At 37.4% G+C, this 23,193-nt stretch overlaps 1 protein-coding gene across 10 annotated transcripts in view; it reads right to left on the minus strand.

The window, feature by feature from the left end:
• The window catches only part of KDM6A (lysine demethylase 6A), a 158,238-nt gene that overhangs the window by 60,681 nt on the left and 74,364 nt on the right, over positions 1-23,193 (minus strand). For all 10 annotated transcript variants that reach the window (XR_012996741.1, XM_076355062.1, XM_076355044.1 and 7 more), the window contains exons 5-8: positions 22,670-22,728; positions 14,782-14,902; positions 4,020-4,074; positions 1,124-1,158 (exon numbers count right to left, since the gene is read on the minus strand). Coding sequence is in view for 9 of the 10 variants with exons in the window: in XM_076355062.1 (XP_076211177.1) it covers positions 1,124-1,158; positions 4,020-4,074; positions 14,782-14,902; positions 22,670-22,728 (270 nt within the window). In the remaining variant the exon portion in view is untranslated. The remainder of the gene's footprint in view (positions 1-1,123; positions 1,159-4,019; positions 4,075-14,781; positions 14,903-22,669; positions 22,729-23,193) is intronic.

Below are 23,193 nucleotides of genomic sequence, written 5' to 3' on the forward strand. Positions count from 1 at the left end.
GACCTGAGATGTTCAACTTTCTGTTTTACTCTAGCAGATCAAAAGAACTAATGTCTTGAGGACGCTTTGTTATATAAACTTGTCAGATGTGCTCCAGTGCTCAGAATGAAATCTGGATGGTGGCCAGGTAAGAACCACAACAGCCCATGAAGTTTCTTAATGGTGTTTTGGGATGGGGCATTTCTGTCTTGTCGTATAGCTTTGCACCAAAAGCATTAAAAATAAAAATATCTTGTTTATCAAATTTGTATCTTTTATTTATATCTAAAGTCATTTTTCACCGTGCCATCAAAAGACAGCACTTACTTTATCAAGCTCCTTTTCAACTGACTAAAAATGTACTTTATTTATACGCCATGCATTTTAATTACAACAGTTTTTGTTTTCATGTCACATCCCTTCCTCAGTCATATAATACCTATAAACATGATAAAAGGGCATACAATCTACGTTATATGACCAAGTCAGTCAAATTACAAATATACAATAGCTATTTCAGTAGCTACTTGGTTTGAATTTACTTATATTCTGGAAGCTCAGTAAGTGTTCTGTAATTTCCCAAAAGATACACCTAAAAAACTCTGTGATAGGTTTTGATATAGAGTTAATAACACAGTGTTATGTGCTGTTGACCTCAGATCGTATGTTTCTGTCACATATGCTCAGGTAAATTTGAAAATTTCATGTCAAAAAAAAAGCACCTGAGCAACTGGCTAGATTTGACTCTGTGTGTGTGTGTGTGTGTGTGTGTGTAGGTATGTATGAGAAACAATATGAATATATATGAATGGAGAAACTACATATTTTTAACATCTATATATAAACTTCTTAAATACATATATAATCTCATAATTTTACTAAAAATTATGTTTAGGGTTTTTTTTGCACTCAACTTGGGAGACTAGTAAGCATGTAGGTTTATTAAAATAGCTACTCCATTTTATAGCGTGACAGTCCACATTTAAAAATATTTTTAATTTAGCCAAAGCAAATACAGTTTCTTTAGTGATTCGAGACTTAAGACTAACTTTACAAAAGCATCTATAATCTGAATTCCACAGATTGATTACATCATATGGTTAGAAACTCAACCACGCTTTATAAAAAGGAGCTTAAAGCTTACCTGGATTTCATATAAGTGGGCGATGTGAAACTGAACTGTAAGAGTGGGAAAATCAAAATTATTGGTTTTAATGAACGACAACAACAATTACAGTATGTTTTTTCAAGTGAGGGATAAACAATGTTTCAAATTTATCAATTTAAACCAAGATAAATTACATTTTGAAGATACAAAAGAAGTATTTGTTTACATTGATATTTTACACTTAATATAACAGAACTGACAGAGAATGAGTATGTATCCTAACAAAGCATTAAGACTGCAGACGCATATTACAGAAACGCAGCCCATGGATTTTATTTGTATTCTGAAATGCAGAGTCCATTAACCTTTCAGTAAACTTAGCAATAAAATCTCTCTAAGCAGAGATGTACAACAAGAGAATGCAGGTAATATTTTCTGCACATAACTGAGTTAGAAATAAAGACTTATTTTTTATTTTCATTCAGCTGCCAAGGGACAGACTAGCTGGGTTACAGAACAGAAAACTACAGTATACACTGCCAGCTTTATACAAGAGCTTAAAGTTAGGTGGGTTTTTTTTTCCTTTTTAGGAATTGCCTTTCCCCTGTTAAACTGAACTAAAAGCGTTAACTACAGATGGTATTCTGACCATTACTGTAAAGCATCTTAAATTCCTCATACGAATTGCACAGAATGCCATACTACTACTAGCGACTCTTGGAGGCAAGAAAATCGCTGGCTGGAGAAAGAAAATGAAAGTTGTTCAAGAGTAAAAGCGGAGGGAAAATCATCCTCATGCTGCTCGAATCATTTAAGAAAAGATGGTGTGCCTGATCTCTAAGACTTGAGAACTGCTAACCTAGACTAGCCATCAACTGGTAGATAGCTAAAGCTAACTGAGATGAATGTAAACCTTATTCTGATTTGATGAGGAAAGAAAAATTCCTTTGAGACAGACTTTTGCCTAATGTTCTTGAGGACTACAAGTAAGAAAATATCTGTGTTTGAGCCAAGCTCAATTTATTTCAATTACACAGATTTCTTTCTCTTGAAGCTACAGAATAGCGTGACACAGGTTTATACAGGTAATTTGGAGTTCCAGGGTTTCTCTCTGGGTCATAAGGGAGGGGGAAAGCTCCCTTTGTGCACTGCTTTGTCCTTCACCATAAAGAAGGTAGCCTAGTGCACTTCAGAAACCAGGTCATAATGAAATGCATCATCTAAAATTTTAATAATTTTTTAATGTTCCTTGCTAAAGGGCACATAACACACCCATTATGTTTACCACATTGTCAAACTTCACACTGCACTGATGAAAGAAAAACCTCTGCTTTTGTTTCCAGAGTTCATTATATAAAAAAAAAAAAAAATCTCCTTTTTCCCCTCATAGCAAAACCCCTTAAGTGTGAAACTACGAAACGAAGCCATGCCTCGCAGGGTAAAGAAATCAAAGGTGTCACATTAGAGACTGCCTAAATAGAAAGAAGACATGCTTAGTACTCAAACATTTCTGTAGGAAGACGCTCACTGTAATGCTGTTGCTCACCCAGCCTTTAGAAATGCAAGGGGTAGGATTAAGGCAATCTCAAGCATATGTGTGACGGTACCTGACACCCTGGGTCAGAGTGCACTTCCGCTAAGCACCGCAGGAGAACCTGACAAAGTATCCCTCGTTCCTCTTCACTCTCTTCCTCTGGGTTTGCCAGGCACCGTGCCCAAGGCCACGGGACAATGAAGCACTTACATGGGACCATACCTCTACATAAATCTGGGGGCAGAGGGGACTGTGGGGGGAGGGGTTGGGAAAACCTTACAAAAATTCAGAGAGACAGTGAAACCTGATAAAGCCAGTGGGAAATAAGATGAACTAACATGAAATACAATAAAGAATCACATATCTGGTAGAAAACAAAAGCCTATTGACTTAGGAAGAATTCTGCAAATCATTTTACAAAATTATCTGTGCCTGTTCCTGATAAGTGACATAGCTCTGCAGAAGGTCTTGTAGCACAGCTGGCTCCCTGATACCGATACATCCAGCAGTTTCACCCATGTAAACAAACCCCCTTCCATTACCATTGCTAACAGAATATTCACAATTCCATCCAGCTCTGAATTAAAGAAATTAAAAAAAAGCTTTTAAATACTTTACCCAATGCTTCTGAAGTTGAACTTAAGTAACCTCCTAAGTCTAACACTAAGAGCAGCATGAAGGTACCTTAAAAACTGAGGGAGTGATTTCCTTCACAACTGTCTGCTTTTTAATTCTTACAGACTCCAAAACATGCAGGAATATATGCTTCTTCTTGCATACAATTCCACTAACTATGGATAAATACCTGCAGGATGCTCTGTAACAGCCTACAGTATATACTGCATATGACAGATCATACTACACTAAGAGATTAATGTGTTCAAGTACAGACGAATATATAGTTGGCACTTAATAAAACAAACAATCAAATTACATTTTGTACTTTTTCTTACTTCAGCAGCATAAGACTGATGCCGAATTTTAGATCTATAAATTTAAATGGCATTAAAACAATCACTGAAAAATGACAGATTATCAAGACGCCACAAAGTTTTAAATAATTACTATTAGTGCTTGTGCCGTGGCACACATTTAAGTTTATAAATAAATAGATAAATGAACAGTCAAATAGTAAGTTTCCTCTAGAACTCAAGTCTTCAGAGCAATTAATAAGCTAAGTCTCAGTTTTTACTTATTCCATTTACTAAAACAATCTGCAATTCCACTGGAATATCTGTCTCCATTGACAGATGGAGGCAGGTTTTGTAGTCTCCCTCTCTCAGTACTTGCTCTTTTTATTTTGAAGGATTGGTGCATTAAAAATTGATACAGTTATGAGCATAAGACTTAAAAAAAAATCTACAACAAAATAAATGGAAATACTTATAGGTTACTTACTTTCAGCGTTAGACAAAGTGCAGGGATTGCAGTCAATCAAAGCTAACTGAAAATGCTGAAAAAAAAGAATGATTTGTTTTTCAAACAAAGTAACACTAGCACTTTGGCAAATTACTAAGAATAAATCAATTTTGTACTTGAAAGTGAATACTGCCTTTTACCATGTGTCTTAAAGAAAACAATTTTTGCTTTCTGTTCAACTGTTTACTAGAGGAAAGTAAATTTTTTTAATTGCAAACATAGCAATGCTTCTAGTAATGTAAGATGGCAGCAGACATCTTCACAAAACAATTGGGATAGCATCTGAAAGAATGACTGCATCAAATGAATGGTCAAAATTGGAAGATCAAGTTTTCCTCAGCATACACAACTGGGAGTGTAGTCGTACTAGCTCATAGTCTCATGGAGATAAACATCTAAGCTCTCAATTCGTCTATCTAGAAAAAACAGAATATTCTTCCTTCAAATTGAGTGATTTGAAGTCTTTTTAAAAATTTGATCTCTTGTCAAAAAGCACTTAAAATGAATACCTTTACATTAAAACACGAGTTCATAAGTTCTTACATCCTCTCCTCCAGGTATTAAGATAACTTCAAACATCAAAACTTGTTTATTTTTAATCACTTTTCCTCAAGATATATGAAAAATATCTTTTAAAACATCTCTGCATTCGGAAGTTCTGAGCCAAGCACTTCACTCTTCTAGAAAGGAGGTCACACAAGCAGAGCAGTCAAGTCTGTCTGCCAGAAAGTCTGGATGTGAGCAAACATTTCACAACTGTCATGCTAATTCAGTGATCACTATTTACAGTTTGAAATGCAACGAAGTGCATTAAAATGAATGGAACAGGCATACAAACTCAAGTGCCTCTGAACTTTTCCATAAACTTTATAGAAAATTCCTACACAGTGCAGAATTTGGATTAACACATTAATTCAATAGAGAATAAGGCCTAGGAATATAGGAACCTAAGAGATAGCTTATAAAATACTACTGTTAATAAACAGTTATCTACAAAAAACAGCTTCAGGTGGCTTCTAATACACAAAACATTACTGAGGCTTCAGTATGTTTTATTTTGTTAGCACAAAAAAGATAATTTAGCTCCGGCTCTTCAGGATGGCAAACTAGGTGAAATGAGGAACTTATTAGTGTAGCTGGGAAGAAAAAAAAAAAAAAAATCCTTATTAATGGATGTGTATGCAACTCACCTTCAGTATTGTCATACTCAGAGCTACTAGATACTACATAACTTTCCTCATGGTCCTAATAATACCTCATATATAGCATGTCTATATAACATACATCCCAAAGATTTCTAAGAAGAGTTTAACAGACTACCAAATTTCTAAATAAACATTTTTAACAGAAAAATTCTTAGAAAATTAATGTATTATCCATAGCAAAGCATAAAAAAGAGAATGCTGACGCTCTCATGAGCTCTGAGGCACACAGTGACACAGCTTACCTCCTCACTGACTTCTATCAACATCATTTGTAATATATAACAGCTTTTAAAAAATGAAACAAACTCGAGTTGAACGATAACACAAATTTATGATTTTTAATGAAGCAATATCATTCCCAGAAGAGAGCACAGAAAACAATGAACTCACATACACATTACTTGTAAAATAACTTTTTAACCTTAGAGCAAGCATGAAATAACAACTTATAAATATTAAATATTAGCTTATTTCTCTGCCTTGCCTGTTCCTTTTTCTAGTGTTCAGCAGTCAGAGAACTTAAAATCTCCCCTCACTTACATTGCAATGCAGGTTGTGTGCCTCAGAGACATCCTTTAGTCGGTTACCATAGTGATTCTACTAAGCAGGCAACTTAAAAAAAGGCTAAATAAAAATAAAATGCTCTACTTTATATTGCATTTTGCCTGACAAAAGAAAAAAAGGAAGACCTATATACTTTGGCCTGTACGTTGAGTAAACCTATCTAAATGGCACAAAATCCATTTTGCACAGATGTGTCATCTTGCACTGTCACTAACAATTAATACGAAGAGATAAAGCAGAAAGGAACAGATTTGCTCTCACCTAGCAATACCATTATAAAAAATAAGCAGATCTAAAGAGAAACGACTGACAACTGTTCTGTAGTAGCTTTTCAGAAGGGTTATTGTAGTGAGACTCACTGAGAGAAAGCAAGCAACCATGTAAGAAAATCTAACCATTTTAATATTTAAATATGCCAGTAGTATCAGTGCGGCACAGTAAAAAAAAAAAGCAGGAATATTCTCAGCAATGCCTCCTAAAAATTTAAATTCTTATTGCTACATTAGCTTTTAAATTTCAAAATCCACATTATGAAAATTTTCTAAGTGTAGTAAGTTTCTGCCTGCACTGTTCCCCAAGCTACAAACAGTAAAGAAATGGATAAACCGAAGCCCGTAACTACAGCAAAATAAACCACTTGCACTAAACAATTATCGCAAAGCAACACGCAGAAAACCCAGAACCTTTCAAACCAAGAACCTCTGAAATGCACATACACGAGCAAACCTACACCTCTTGCCAGATAAATAATACATAGCTCTCCGTTAAGTATTCAAAATCAGACAAAAAAAAAAAGCATGCATGCATTCTAACATGTAAAACTCATCAGCCAAAAGCAGATCCACTAATCACAATTACCAGAACCAAAAAATTAAAAAAAAACAGTAATCATTTCCAACTTCCATTTCTGCAACAAACAGAAGCAGCTAGCAAACATCTGCACCTCTCTCAAATATTGCAGTACTGAAGCTGGCTACTGCTGTGTGAAATAGTTATTATGCAGGAGAGGCCGCTGCAGTTCAGAGACGACATACAATACCTCAAGGCAGACAGCAGTCTATAGAAATTCAAATCCCGAGTAAGAGGATTTACCTAGAAGGCAGTGTTCTGAATGTTAAAAAGTAACAGGCTCTCTTCAAGAGCTGCAGCTCAAGTCATAATATACCTTGATTTGTAGCCATCTGTAATTGCACAATTATCTACAGCCTATTTTGTCTCCTCTGGAGTCCTTGACTTGCCTCTGATTGTGGAAACAATTTCGAAGGTAACCTTTCCAAGGATCAGAAGTACAGTGGATTGCACATAAGCAGAGCTGATGAAAGCATTAGGTCTGGTAGTAAAATAACAGTAATCTGACACCGATTTAGGTAACGATGTTTTCACTACTAGAATTAAACACCAATTCTCCTAACAAATTAGACCTTTACAATTTAAGAGGCAAGTACCCAGGTTTTTGTTGTTTCTTTAATCAATGAATGACCAACACAAAAAGAACTGTTTTCTTCTTAGTGCAAGATTTTCAGTACTATCTCCGCTTACATCCAAGCCCGAGACCTCAAAATAGTGATTCTACTCCCTCCTCCTCTCGAGGATGACATTAGCAAGTTTAAGCTCTTGGTTCTGCATTTATTTAGCAAGCAAGGCAAGCCATCATTTGAAACCTGACAATTCTCACCGACTTACCATGAAGGAAAGCTCCACCATGACTCAGTAAAATTCTGTCAGGAGATGGCTTTTTCTGCCTATGTGACCTAGGTGTGATGCCCGTGTTCCTCAGAGCAGCCTTTGTTCAGATAAGTAGGACACAGAAAGCCTTGCGTAATCAGCCATGGCAGAGCGCCAAGCCTCCATTTGCCAGGCGTGTTTGGGGCCAGGGGAGAGGGTCAGGAGAGGACGTGCTGCATGTGCTGCTACGTCAGCTCATTGCTCTGCTCTCCAGTGTCTTCTGAATTCAGAAGAAATGCGTCTCGCAAGATGAAGCTTTATGTAAATGCTCAGTTACTTTTGTCCAACATTCCCAAAAAACCAAAAAACCTCAAGCTTGAGGAAAGCTGTTACATGGACAGGGCAGAAAGAAGCTGCTTGAGGGCAGAAGAAACAAAGGTCACGTATACGCATAAACTGAGTAACAGCAGTATGTTCAGAAGAATCTCGTTTTGGCTAGCTGTATCTGAAAAATTCTTTTTGAACAGAAAGACCAACATCTTATACAGTACACTGGAGTGTTTTTCACAAAGCTATCTTAATACTCACGTTGCCTGCATGTTTTATCATTATTTGTGCAGCATCAAAATGTAGCTATCCCTGCGTTACAGCCCGAAGGACAGCCAGCAGCAACAAAATGCCATAGGGAAACAGGAAGCCTGGAAGTTTGCCCCTGCTGCTGCATCACCACGGAGCTGAACAGCCCTGAGCTGGGGGTTGTTTCAGGACCTGCAGCTCTCTGCCTCCAGCCCACACAGCCACCCAGGCTGAATGGAAAGCACAGCATAATCCTTGCCGGGTATCTGTGGCTACCTAGCCAGTACGCATAGCTAGCTATTATTGTGTGCCCTGAATGCCAACCTTTCAGTTACAGTTACTAAACCTGGACGAAGATCCACCTCCTGCAAGGAGAAGGTCCACAAATGAAGTACGTGTACCAACACCAATACTCATTGGCTTGAATGCTCAACTTCTGAGTCAACTATTTCTCTTCTCATGGTTTGTTCTCCGCCCCAAATGATGGAAGATGCCACACAGCATGTTAATTCAATTTTAATATTTACTCTTCTTTGTGATCATGACATTTCTAAAATACACCTACCATTTTTCTTTTATAGGAAAACTCCAAAATGACTCAAAACCCCAAGCAAAACTAAGTAAGAGAGAACAAAAGAAAACACTTTGTAGGCCAGACATTGCGATATCATGATCCACTGTCAAAACCAGTTGCACTAATAACTCTCCTGCAGCTTGATTACAGTGCCATGCTGCATTAAAAAACTTCCATGTTTTTCCTTCTTGTATATGTCTCTCCATCATAACGCATATGCAAACTACAAAGACTTAGAGAGCAATTTCATTCCCAAATGCTGTTTTCCATCCACTCACATTTTTATTAAAATAATCTTTTGACTCACTTCATCTTGCTTTCCACAAAAAGTTTTTTAGGTGAAGTGCTTGAAATCTTGGATATCCACCTTGCAATAGCTAAAGCCCATTGTTATGTTTTTTACTTAAAAATGCTGCTGATTAGTTTCTGGTAGAATTACAGACATGAAACTAGACATAAGAAATTACAACTTCTCATAACTGTATGTATTTTGAATAGTTAGCTTTTCTTTAATAATTAAAAAGATACATAAGGTTTCAATTTAACATGTTTAAGCTTAAAAATTACTAATCTAAGCACATATGAAAGATAACTAGGTTGTGAAACAGCACTTGAAGGCTTGAAAATACAAATTTTCACTTTCATAAATACGTTTTTATTACTGAGAAAAAAACATTAAAAATGAACAATATAACAGCTACATGTTGGCATACAATAGCTGCAGTAGCTAAAAATATCTTTCATGAAGATATATATATATATAGACAGGAGAATTATATGAATGGATGATGGAAAAGTGTCTGACTGACTATAAATAAGTACTTCGAGCTGTTCATCTGTATATCAGTATTTAATTTTTTATATTTCATGCATATTCATCTAATTCATGCATATTTTCCCAATAAATTCTAATTCTTTTGCAGTCTTTTTCTTATCCTAATATAAGCAGTATGTCTTAACATTACTAACAAATGAGAATCTTTAGGAAAATAATTAAAAAATTAAAATTATATTTAAATTGATGATTTATGGGCAAGATCAAAGCATAGTCCTGAAGCAAACTACTAGGACAGCTGTTTTGTGTATAAATAGGGAGGAAAAATTTCTAAAAGTGAAAGGCAGAATCAGTATTTCTGCTAAAAGGCAGATAATTAATTGAAAACATGAGAAATTTAGTTTCTAAGGGTTTTGTTGCTGGGTACAGGATGCACATGCAATACTTAAAAAACAAACAAAATTCCCAAAGCACACCATAGCTTGGTTTGCCATAAAATAACCTGCTCATGTCCAGAGTCCCTACTGACCACCTATTAAAAAAAATAAATAGAAAAATCCACCACCAAAAAAAAACCAAACAAAAGACCCCCTCACAAAACCAAACCCACAGAAAATCTTCCACCCAACCACCCATCCACCGTTCCCTCAATGTCATCACTCTAATAAATATGGAAAACTAAGATTTCTTTTTTTCCCCTGAAGTAGTCTGTCAGCAAACAATAGAAACGAACTGAATTTTACATTCAAAGGGCTTTTTCAGGATTGTAGCCCTAACTGCCCACCAAAAGCACACTACGATACTTCAACGCCACCAAGCAGAATGAGCACCAGATGGAAGACTGGCTTCCCGTAAGTGCCATTCCCAATGTAACCCAACTATTAAATTAAATAATACCAAAGCTGTAATTTTTCTTTTTTCCTCAGCTTCTCTTTTATGCATGTCAGTGGTCCCACACAACAAAGCTAGCTCCCCCTTTGTGCTCTACCTAGCTCTGCGTTCAGCTTCTGGCTGGACAAGAGGCATCGGGGCTGCCCGATGCACAGCAACTCCCCTGTGGATGGGACAGTTCCCTTCATAGGAATTTTTCACGTCCCAACAGACCAGACCCACGACCAGTCATTTGGTGCCTCTGTTGCAGATCAAGCCAACCAGATCACCTGGTCCTCAGCTTGCAGAGCTCAAATGGCTCTGGGGCAACACGTCACGCAGGAATGTTCTAGGAACTTCTCTTCGAAATCTCTTTCATTCTGATGTATTTGCTAGAAATTGGTTAAGATTCAAAAGTACTTAAGAGAAGATGGTTACATACATGTATGAAAAAAGGAGGCTAAAATTGAAAAAAACATATTCAATAAATAGGAAAATGACTAGGATAGCAAGTGATATTGCAGAAATAATGTGACATGCACTCAGAAGCTTGAACATTTTTTCCAACTACATTTACCAAACCAATAAAAAGATACATTATATTCCTAGAGATCTTGCTTTATTCTCCTTTCAGATTATCACAGTGCCACTGCAGCTAACACTACTGAACACAGCATTCCTAGTGTCGTCTGTAGGAAATGGCAAATAGGAAGGGGGCAGCAGGACACATAGTAAAGTGTGAAAAGGGCTGTGAGGTAAACCTTAATAGTGTGTTGCTGCTATAGTAATCAATAATAAAATCTCTCCTCCCCCCTCCCCCCCAAGTCATTGTCTGTTGATTTTGGAATTAATTGTACTTTTCTGATGAATGGGGCAAATTCAGCTTTCATGTATCACCTCTGAAGGTAATACTGCCCTAACTGTCAGGTTACACAAGGACTGCTATCTTTTCAACCAGAAGGACCACTTTTTTTCCCCTTAAGGTAAGCCTGAAGGCCAAGTAATTTTCAACACCACTGGTGTTCTTGCCAGAGTTTATGGCAATGGGATAACGGAGCAGTCAAGGGTTCTCATAGTAATTTGCAAGTCTTAACTGCAGCAATGTTAAAAATGTGCAAAAGCAGTAATTGATTTTGAAAAAACACTGAGAGTTGATTTTATGCTTGTTAAACAGCACTCTAGTAATTATCTTGATCATCAACATCTTAAAATAGTAAAAATTAATTTTGTGCTTAAATTGCTTACATAAAATATAGATGATTTATGTCAATGGTCCAAAATTGTGAAAAACATGGAATATATGACCTTCAGACTCCCATGTTCCCCCTTTGCCTGAAGACTCTTACTGACTGACTCATCTGTTGGCAATGGTTTATTCTTAGCAATTACAGACTTAACATGAATGTTTAAATACCATCAAAAATATTATGATATTTCAAAGTACATTAATGCAACGTTGGTACAATCTGTGAAATCCAGAACAGTCACAAGCAAATACGAGATTAAAAGTTACTTCTACTTTCCGCACCAGCGTCGAATAGGAAGCTCAAACTGGGCTATGAGTTCCATTTTACAGAGCCCTGGGGGAAGGGCCTGTGCTCAAGGCCAGTCACTAGCAGGCTGGATCCTAAACCCCATAACCATCCTCTAAAATCCTGGATCCTTTTAAAAATGTCCACAAAACCAAAAAAGGCACAACAAGACAACTGTGTCTTTTCATTACTTCGGGTTACTTATCTTTCTTTCGTGAAGAGACGAGATACTCAGACTCGGAAAACGAGACAGACATTCTGTGAAAACATCCTTTTGCACTCTTTCATCATCTCTCTTCCTCATTTTATTCTCCCCATACTTGTGCAAAACCACTGCACCAGCACTTCGTTTTATTCTCTTCACTAAAGTATTTTCTGACTTGCCTCTCATATTCTTGTCACTCACAGAATTCTGGCTTAAGGGTTTGGTTGTTTTTTTTTTTAAACTTCAACTCAGGGATCAGATTGGCTTTTAAAGAAGCTACTGCCCTGCTTGTTCTACTTGGTCTACTCAATTGATATATTCTACTGTATAAGCTGACACGTTTCAATCAGTAATATTTTGTTTTCAAACAAAGTAGATCAGTCTCGGGACTCTACATTAAATTCACAGCTGAGCTGAACTGAAAACAGCTGAAACTGTTTGAGACCCAGTGGATTGCCCCACTGGGTCTTTTCTTTCTTGCTCCTCACTGTTACTCTGTGCTAAGGATTGCAACCTCTACAGCAAAGGAAGTAAACCAGAAACTCTACCTTAGGTGTTTCAGTTGATAATTCCAGGGTAGAGTTTCGTGTTATGTTTTGCAACAGAAGGGGATAAGACAGCTCTACCCCCTCCTTCCCATTCACGCACTCCTGCCATCTACCTTGCATTGGATCTAGCAACTGGGCAATCTCAAGTTGAGCTGGTTCAGACTTCTGATCCACCTCAGTCTGCAAATGGAAAATACCCACTCAATTCAATGCAGCAGAGGGTGCCAAACAATGCAATCAGGATTGCAGGGTCAACCTTTTAGCAAAAACCTGCAGTTACATTGATTTAAGGACCATGTGAAACTATCCTTAATGCAACACCATCCCCCACCCCCCCATCATGTTTATTTCATCATCCTTTTGAAGATCTTCACTCTCCTCCACAGTAAGCTGTTTCTGTTGCTGCCATTTGTTTTCTTAAGTGACTTAATCACATTGCACATAAAAGCAAGGGAATCATGATAATTTTGCATTACAAAAGATTCATTTCTTTCTGTTTTTAGAATACTTCTTTGGTGTTTTTCCCATTCGTAGTTGGTGTATTGAAAACCAGAAGTTTGGTATACTCAAAATCCTTGTGATAAGTGACATTTTTATTTTGCGAAGTTGTGAAGATCAAACCCAGTAAATTATTTAGACTGAATTCTCATAATATCTATTTAAATACTTGATTCAGTGATAGAATTATATATTTCATGGCACAGCAGGAAAAAGTTATTTATTTCTTGATCAATTTCTTCTATTAAAAATTAAAATGCGGAAGTTCCTTCCACTACTTGATTACGAGTTTACTACCTCCTTGTAAACTTACTCTTGTTTCGTCCCTGACCTCTTTAAAAATAAAACCAAAATGTACTTCTTTAGCACTTCTTTTTTTCCCCTATGTATCACAACAGCCAATACTGAATCCGTGCCAAAGTATAAGGAAATAGGACCACCTAAACTCGCACATAATCCCTTTCCCGCCACAGTGATCTACCTCTACCTTCCCTTGCTCTCTTTTGCCATTCATTGCACTGCATCTTTCCTACTCCTATGCAATGTCATCCTCTCTAATCACAATGTCCAACTCCACCTGTCTCTGTAGGTGAAATCTTGGACTCTGGATGAAAAAAGGAAGCCTGGTGAGAGAAGCGCTTCCCATTATTACAAATACTGAAAGGAAAAATTGAGAGTAACGCTCTACTCTTTCATTGTACTCTTGGACAATGTGATTCTGATAGCCTCACAAACACAACTTCCAGGAAAACAATCTGCCAGGAAAACAATCTGCCAGGAAAAGGCAGCCCCAAGACTCTTGAAAACAAAACTTTTAATGTTTTCAGTAGTTTTAGGAGAGATTAATATGCAGAAATATGTTTGTAAATTACACTTAATTACAAATTAAAAAATTCTCAGCCCTGCAGGTGTACTTCCCAGCACCTGAAACTCTGTTAAAGAACGCTTCCTTTTTCCAAGAAACACACACCTAAATTTAGAGGTCAGGAAGGAAAGAACCTGGGGATAGAGTAGGAAATGGTAGGAGGAAAAAAAACGGGCAAACATGTTGAATGGAGGGAGATAAAATGACAGATTACAATCGGAGACCGAAAAAGAATGCAAGCAGTAAAAAACTTTAAAGGAGTACAAAAGAAATGAAGTACTGTATTAACACAAACCATTTCTAACTGATTAACCAGAAATTGTTGCCTTAGAAGCTGACTCTCAAACCAGGAAACAAAAGAATGATTAACTGCTAGAAAAGTAGAAACAATATAAGAAATTGATATGAGAACATTATTTTGCATAAAAGCTTTCTATTTTTAGTAATTTAAGAACTTCCAGTTTACAATAGTGCAGCGGGGGCAGGGGGGAAGGGAACATCAAGAAATCCGAGATGCTAATTCTTCTCTTCTCTTTCCTCCAACTTTCTGTACGTCCTCAGCCTCCCCCCAAAAATGTACTATTTTAACAGAGAGTTTTAAGAGTCCTACACCAAATTTTTGATCTTCTGGAGTATCAGTGCTCACCTCTAATTTTGCTGAGCTTTTCTGACTATTTCTAGCACCTAACACACCTCAAATCCTACCCTTACTCTGTCTTTAGACTAAGATACTTCATACTGAAGCACTTGAATTTCTAAAGCAGGTAGTATTTCACTGCCATACACTTATGCATTCCTCGCAGTTTTAAGATGCAACGCAACTTGTAACAGATGTTAATTCAATTTGAAAGGACTTAAACCTACCTTTAAACTAGACTCATAGTCTGTGTTCACTTTGAACATAAGCCCAAGTCGCAAATGAATTTCCTTGGCTCGACAAAAGCTGGGATCAACATAAAGCGCCTCCTGAAATGCTTTAATTGCCCTGAAAGAAAAACACAGATTAAAAATATTATTTTTTTAGTGAAGTATTACTTTATAATCAATGTTATTTATATGACTAGCAGAAAGTGGATCAGAAAGCACTGTTACAGAAGAACATATCAAAATAATGGTTTACATGCAATGTTTTTTGGTGCATGGCTTTTGATTCTTCAAGGACTGGGTTATTTTGTACTCCAGATATCCTGGTATATTTGAAAGTCTAATCTTTTCTATTAATTTAGAGAAACTAATTTGCTGCATGAAATACAGTAACATATCTGCTGTTTCAGAAAGGATGACTCAGGAATTAGTAACAAAATTAGTGCAACTTTAGAACAATACAGTGATCATTCATATCACAACCAACTGCTAGGTTGCTTTTGATTCCAGGTAGTGCAGACCCCCGAGAGCAGCAGCAGAACAGAAGGCCTAGAAGGAGAGATCACCCACATCTCCTCCCACTGCACCAACCTGCTCCGTTTTCCACTTTGTCCTCCCTTTCTTAGCACCAGTGCTGTGCAGGGACTCAACTAGTACCTATTGCTCCACTACTTTCCAGTCACTCAATTACCTCCAGGAAAACACAGATATGAAAAGCCTGCCACCTCCTCCCACTGTAATTTGCTTTTCATATTCCCATGATAGCTGAAGACGGCTCTGATTCTATTTCCTTACCTTTAAAGCCTCTCTACCCATGCCCCTATTCATGATGGCACTGTAACAAAAATGCTATGTAACAACTGTATCTTGGAGCAGAAAAAAGGTGATTCTAAACAGGACTGTTTTGCCTCTCAGGCCAACTGCATAAAATTGGGACAGCTGAAATGCAACTAAGAGATAATAAATTTAAATTCACAGAGGAATTGAGAAAGAAGCTAAGACTCATTGTGTTAGCTTGCCTGAAATCCAATGACAGGTTGAAACAAAATACCTTCACGTACATCACTGCTCGTACAATGACAGAAGTTAGAATCAGTCTCACTTAGGGTAGATTCAAGCACCTAGGCCAGGGAGGCCAGTCCTATTTGCTGTCCTAGGCAACCCCAGAGATCGACGCTGAGCAGGCAGATGACAGGCAAGCCTATGGGGAGAACTGTACCCACTGTGGAGCAGCACAGAGACACTGGACAGGAATTACCACAGTCCCTAAAAATCACACAATGTTTAGGCAAATTGATTTCATTCCTAGTCTCCAAGTGTAGTATTGTTTATAAGGACAAAAGGTTAGCAGTTGCAATGGGAAATTCAATAAATATTTTTCATAGACTTTTTTATTCACAAAACACATAATGATCATTTTTTAATCCATTAGCAAAAACACTTCTTCTGCTCTAAAATTCTTACAGGCTTTTTTCTCATTCTTGACAGCAAAGCAAACCAAAGGCACAGAACTTCCTCTAGACAATGCAACAAAATTATTTGTACCTAAAGCATTATCTGACTTGTTCAAATACAACTTAAGAGCAGATGGGCTTAAAAAATTACATTTTTATTGTGGAACTGAAGCTTCCTTTATTACAATTGTTCAGAAGGGGTTTCCTTACCTAGTACCCTACTTTTCTACTTACACAAGGAAAAGGAGCAAGTGAAGTGCAAAAGGGACAAACTTGCACCAGCTAAGCAGTCTCTCACATCTCATCTAAACTTCCCTGGAACAGTATGGGTGGTGACGAATCACATACCTCAGTATCTACACTGAAATCACAACAGACAAGGATCCATGTCTCACAGCACTATGCTCACCACCATCTACAAGAACACCACTCAAACTGGAAGGCCAAAGACTGGACTGATCACTAAATATCAGCACATATTTTAAGCTATGCTTTTGTTATGCCAAAGTATAGTTTTTATGACTGTATATTTGCATTTCTTGTCTTAACTCTAATGTGGTACTCAGTATGTTAGCCACTGGTATTTAAAATTCACTATTTGCATCTTGTTCAAAGACAGTATCCCAAGTTCTAAAAAGGAAAAAAAACCAGTGTCTATGGTCCCTATCAAAGAGAAGACAAAAACCAGGAATAAAGACATTGCGGTTCTATACCACATGTGAGATTGTGACCATGCTCATATACAGTTTGTGAACTTCACATTCTTCACATTTTAGCTAGCTTGTTTGGTCAGAAAATAGTATTTCCGTATTTCCCCTATGTCACGTCTCATTCACAAGGATCATTGATTTCTAAAAAAGCTTAAGAGAAACTGTAAGAGACAAAAATATTTTTATAGTCTCTTGCTTACTGAACAGGAAATATTATTCATTGCCACAGCTGAGCAACAGAGTTAAACAAAGCCACAAGTATAACAACCGACTTTTAAGGACAGTTTTGAAATTTAGTTTGAATGTATACTGTCATTCATTCCAAATAACAAGAATGCTGCCTACCCCAGTCTTTCAGAGAAGCACAGCACTAAAAAAACCAGTAAAATCATCATCAGTGGACAATGTGAAAAGACTGTGTCACGTTTAGCACAGAACCTGCTCATCACAGACAGCCTCTGAGGCATGTGTAATGTTTATCTCCATACAGACAACATGGCAACACCATTCACCCTTGTCTAAGCTGCTTGTGGAGTCAGGTTCAACATTAGTAGTTATCGCGAGTCTTTGAGATAACGTTATAACCCAACACAATTTTCCAATGAAGACAAACCCAAAATGTGCAAGGAAGAAGAAAATTAGTACGACAAGACATCATTCCCCTAGACACAATCTACGCAGGAAGTAACAGCATGCTTTTCAACCCACTTTGATGGATGCTTGGAAAAATATATCCAATCAACCAAGTCAAAACAAAAATCTCTGTACCCTTTAAGACACTGTTAGAGTCACCATGCTAACAGCTAAATAATAATATTCTAGCTGTACGTTTCAGTTGTATTTGATCACTCCTAAACTGACGGTTTGGGAAGGAAAAGCATCTCTGCCTTAAAAGCATCATTTCCTTGAAAGGTTAAAAAAATTCAAAGGAGTATAGTCAGGGAGCACTGATTGCTCCCATCCATTGCATTGATTTGGCAATGGAATGGACACACTGGTAGAGAGTTTGGTGAAAGACTCTCCACTTCGAAATTTTCTTTCAGTTTCTAATGCATGATGGATTTACATTTAAGAATGAATCCATATGCACTCAAAATGCTAGGGAACTCCTGGGTGAGTGTCTTGCTTGCATTTTAAATTCTGTATCCTTGGATGCCATAATAAAAACTGAAAGAGAATTCTGAAAGGTAACATAAATTTAAACTTATAATGAAGCATAATTACATCAGTAAATTAAGGGGAAAATGTTGTAAGAATACACCAAATATTCCCCAAAGCAGCTTTTCTAACTAAAAATCGGATATTTTATCTTCTCCATTCAAAATATTGGCCTGCATCTTACTTAACTCTAGTGTTAATTCTATATTGATTATGCAATTTGTAGTTTTTCCAGGATGACAATCACTGATAATAACAAATACAAATTACTTCCACTACTTCTGTGAAAAAGGACATCAAAATTTCACAAATAAAGTGATCTGAAAGGCAGCATTTTCAACAATTTCTACCAGTGGTACGTGCTCATGTCTAACTCGGTAACTATAGCCTGCTTTTAAATAGTAGAATTTTCATAGAATAAAACACTCAAACTCTGAAAAGACATTTACTTATTAACTCTTACAGACAGACAAACAATTCTACACCATAGCTGAATTAATATTGATCTAATTTTGCCTGCAGGAAACCTTTAAACAAAATAGCAATGCACTCAAGATTACAGGACACATCAAGAACATGGACTACAGTAAAAACGTTAGTTTTATTTTGGGGCTGCCTGTTTCCCAGTGCCACGCCCAGAGCTCCAAACTCAGTCCCTTACTACATCAATAGCAAAACATCTGCAACATCACTGACATTCATTTCAGTTGTAAGTGCTCAGTAACATCCAACGCAGATGCCATCGGGGCTTGGTACAGGTTGGTACAACACAGAAAGAAGTGGTCACGAAAAGAAGTGGAAAGTAGGGGCAGATGTTGTAGTACTAAAGGGAAATGAGAGAGAACGTGGCCCAATGTTGATAACTGCAGTCCTTCCTGGCCCATCTGTTTGCCTGAGTTGGGCCTTCCGGACACAGCAACAGTCACTCGATCCTTGTAGAGATCTTTGTTTGCTCTGAACCATCACTAATCCCATTTCTGTCCTCTGCCCCAGCCTACACCCAGAAAGGTGCGGGTCTAGAGGATCCAAGGCATCCAAGTTACTTAGACGTTTTCCCTCAAAGCTCTCTTATGGTATGATCAAAACCGGAAGAGCAGATATAAGCTAATAGCTTGATGATCTGTCACATATGAAGCAGGACTTGGCTTAAGAGGCTAACAGCTTCCTTCAGAGATGATGGCACACAGCCTTCCTCAAGTAGATTGTTAGTCTCTACCACTAATTAACTGGCCTTCATGCACAGAGCTTTTCATTTTAATCCTTCAGCAGACTAAACATACATTAGTCCAAAGGATAAATCATCGAATGAAGGGCTCGGATCTCTCATACTACAGAAATAAATGAGAGTAGTCCAAATTCAGCAAGAGACAACTTTTGGTTTATTCTCTGAAGATACTGACCAACTGCCTGGTAAGAAACAACTTTGGTTGAGTCTACTAGAATTTATTTAAATTAAGTAAGAGTTTTCTCCAAGAATGGGAGTGTTTCCACTAACAGGCAGGAAAGGCTATCTAACACTCGACAAAATGGGAAAGCAGGACTGGAAAACAGACACTATGGAGGATGAAAAGCACCTCTGGGCTTACATTTTGCACAGCACTGCTACAGTAATTCAGGAAAAATAAAAATGACATTAATCTATCATCTCCAAATCAAGATTTCCAAACTCAATACTGTAGCTATCTTTCCACCCACTCATCTATACAACAACGCCTACCATTATGAAAGTGAAGAAAGCAGCTGAATAATAATTAATACAAGATTGTATTAAACATTTACTGAACTCTCATAAGACTTCTATTGGAAGGTTTTACTTGGATAGACTGTGAATAAAATCAGCTTTGAACTAGGCGAAAGAATCTAATAAAATAGCATTGATTTAACTATTCAGAAGTTAACACCTGTACGTTTCAAACAAAAAACATGAAAATCAGAATGAGCCTACAAAATAAAAGAACACAACATTACTCTAATGTATCAGGAAAAATACTTGATGCAGCTGGAGTGAAACTTTTTTTTCTTATTCTTTATCCTCTTTCAATTTTCTGACCACCTATTCTAAGTCTCATGTCATTTCATAGCCTCACTAATGAAAATGACATGAGGACATTTTGATGGACAAATTTCTATTTGAAACTCATAATCATAGTTTGAACACAAACAAAATGTCTGTACACAGCAGTAGTCAGGAAACTGCAATTTTACGAAATACTTTTGCAGTCTTTAGGTACAACTCCTCTGTCCATCGGGCTGTGACAGTTGAATGGTGAAACATTTTGAGCAGTGAAGTCTTTAAACATTTCTCTAGAACAGCAGCTGAGAGTACTGAGTTTTTTCCAGCATTAGCAGATATTATGCGTTTTCATCAATCCAAGAAGTATGTTTGATACACAATCACAGAAAGATAAGATGACAAAAGAGAAACTTCATTTCCGCTTTGTTAATGGTTAACTACAATTAGTATGTGTAGTCTACGTATACATTCCCATTTTATGTACCTAAAAAATACATATATAGACCCAGCCACCTGAAACCTGAGAAATATTTGACAAAGCAGTATCTACACAGTGTGTGTTTAAATTCTGCTCTCCTTATGAAGATAACTACAAACACCAGACCAGCTGAAAGGACTCTTGACAGAACAGGGAAAGAAGCACCAATACAGATGTGCACCTTGAAGATCACAAGCAAGCTGTTTTTCTACTCTCAAATTATATCCCTCCTGGACTTTCCATTGCAGGTTTTTCACAAAGCAGGAACTCCACAGACTGCCAATTATCAATGCAACGTCACTGTCAGTTGGGTGAACCTCAGAGCCTTTCATGCAAACCGCAACTGCTGGACTATTTCATCAAATGCTGTGCACCCTCCACAATGGCACAAAATACTGATACGCCTGGAGGCATGCAGAGCAGACATCACATTTGATGGAGTAGTCCAGTGGTTGCTGTCTGCATGACGGGTGGAGTGTTCCCATACAAGTGAAGGAGGTCCCCACTAGGCGGTTTGCATTCCTACACACCCCACTACCTACTCGACGACTATTTGTGTGGAAGAGCCCACTTCCTTGGATATACCAACCACTGACACAAACAGCTTGAGAACCATCTGAAGGATCTGGTCCTGCTGGAAAAAAAAAATAACCACCTCCTCAAAGACAAATCTTACTGTGTTACTAACAGCTTGCCCCTGAAAAAATATGTATGTATTGATAGAGGAAGCAAAGAAGGGCAAAGAATGGACCTTGACAGCACAGGACTCTCCCACTCTCATAGGCAAACAGCAACCACCATAAAACAATAGTTTCTTGGGCAGATGAGTAAGACGTGCAATATTGAAGGCTGGCACACGAGACTACTGAAAAAAAGTTTACATTCCACTGTAGACCCGAGTACTTTAAAAGCAGTTTAAACAGCTGCTTTACTATTTCAGGATGACTGTGAGAAGAGCGAAACTTCATTTGCTGGAAAAAGATTAAAAAGAATGACAGCCAGAGAGAGCAAGAGACAGACCAGACTCCTTCAGCTCAAGTAAATGGTCCAATGTGATTGGCACTAAGGTCATCTCACAGGTGTTGGTAAGTTTTGTTCGTTTCCCACTTTACTGTTCCAAACCATCAGTCTGTAGTCACGTACTGCCTCCTTAACTGCAGTCATGATTAGTCCAGTAAGATGATAAAACTTTTTAGTAATCAATCAAGTAGTAAAGTCACACTTATTTTATTAAGTTGCCATACTGAGCGTGAAAAAGCACTGACCTAAACACTGCACCTTTCTCACTTTTTTCCAATGTGTCCTGGTTTCGGCTGGGACAAAGTTAATTTTCTTCCTAGTAGCTGGCATAGTGCTGTGTTTTGGATTTAGGATGAGAATAACGTGATAACACACTGATGTTTTAGCTGTTGCTAAGTAGTGCTTACACCAGTCAAGGACTTTCCAGCTTCCCATGCTCTGCCGACTAAAAGGCTGGAGGTGCACAAGAAGCTGGGAGGGGGCACAGCCAGGACAGCTGACCCAAACTGGCCCAAGGGATATTCCATACCCAGTTAGAAAACCAGAAAGTTTTTACATCAGTTTTAAACGTTCCAATCCAAGTCTGGGTGTCCTGCTTCTCACATCCCAAACTTTCACATTATACAGCTATGTAAAACTTACTGAATACCAAGCTAAATGAAAACAAGCCCACTTTGCCACTTCTTTTCCAAGAGAAGTTTTTTGTAAACAGGCTTTCAAACAAACACAGGCTACAGACTACCGATAACAACAATTCACAAAAAGCTGTCGAGTCATACTGCTCCATCCCCCTTGCTGAATCATATTATAGGGAGCTAAAATTCTTCTCCTGTAAGTGCTTTCCTTTTCAAGCAACTGCTGTGGTGGCCACAGGTATGTTACAGTAAGTCAGATATGTGACCCAGGACAGTATGTCTTCAAACATCTATAATAATAATTTAAAAAAAAAAAAAAAAATCAAACTATCATACACTCACACTGAACTGAAGCTGAAATATTCACCTATCAATAAAACACCGCACAATACTGATACTGTTAGTTTACTCCAACTTACCATTGAAAGGCATTGTAATGGAAGTAGACCAAACCAAGGCCATATAAAAAGGCAGCATTCTGTAAAGGAAAGAAACAATGTTTAAAACCCAGATAAGACAAGCATATGCTGTAAGACTGAGTTTCCAGTATTTTATTCATCCTTTGACATTCTATTTCCATTATAAGATAAGCATATTTAAATTTCACCTTGAACAGGAAGAACCAAAAATAAGGAAAAGATAAAAAAAAAAGTGATTCTCCGTGAAATATTTTTGGAGGAATAGTAGCAACAATAATATTCAAGTACTTTTACATCAGAGAAACTGATGTGCTTTGTTCTACTTGTACAACAGCAGGGAAGGAAATGACGGAGTAGAGGTCTTTGGCAATTTAATATAATAAAAAAATGTTTTATGACCGAACACCATTTCATAGTCATAATAATTTATACTCACATAAAAGTAAACAAAGCTACACACTCTAATTTCAGTGTCTAAAGTAGAACATTAATTATATGAATCTGAAAATATGCCTAAGGCAATT

The sequence above is a fragment of the Aptenodytes patagonicus genome, chromosome 1 (assembly GCF_965638725.1).
Source record: "Aptenodytes patagonicus chromosome 1, bAptPat1.pri.cur, whole genome shotgun sequence".
Classification (NCBI taxonomy): Eukaryota; Metazoa; Chordata; class Aves; order Sphenisciformes; family Spheniscidae; genus Aptenodytes; species Aptenodytes patagonicus.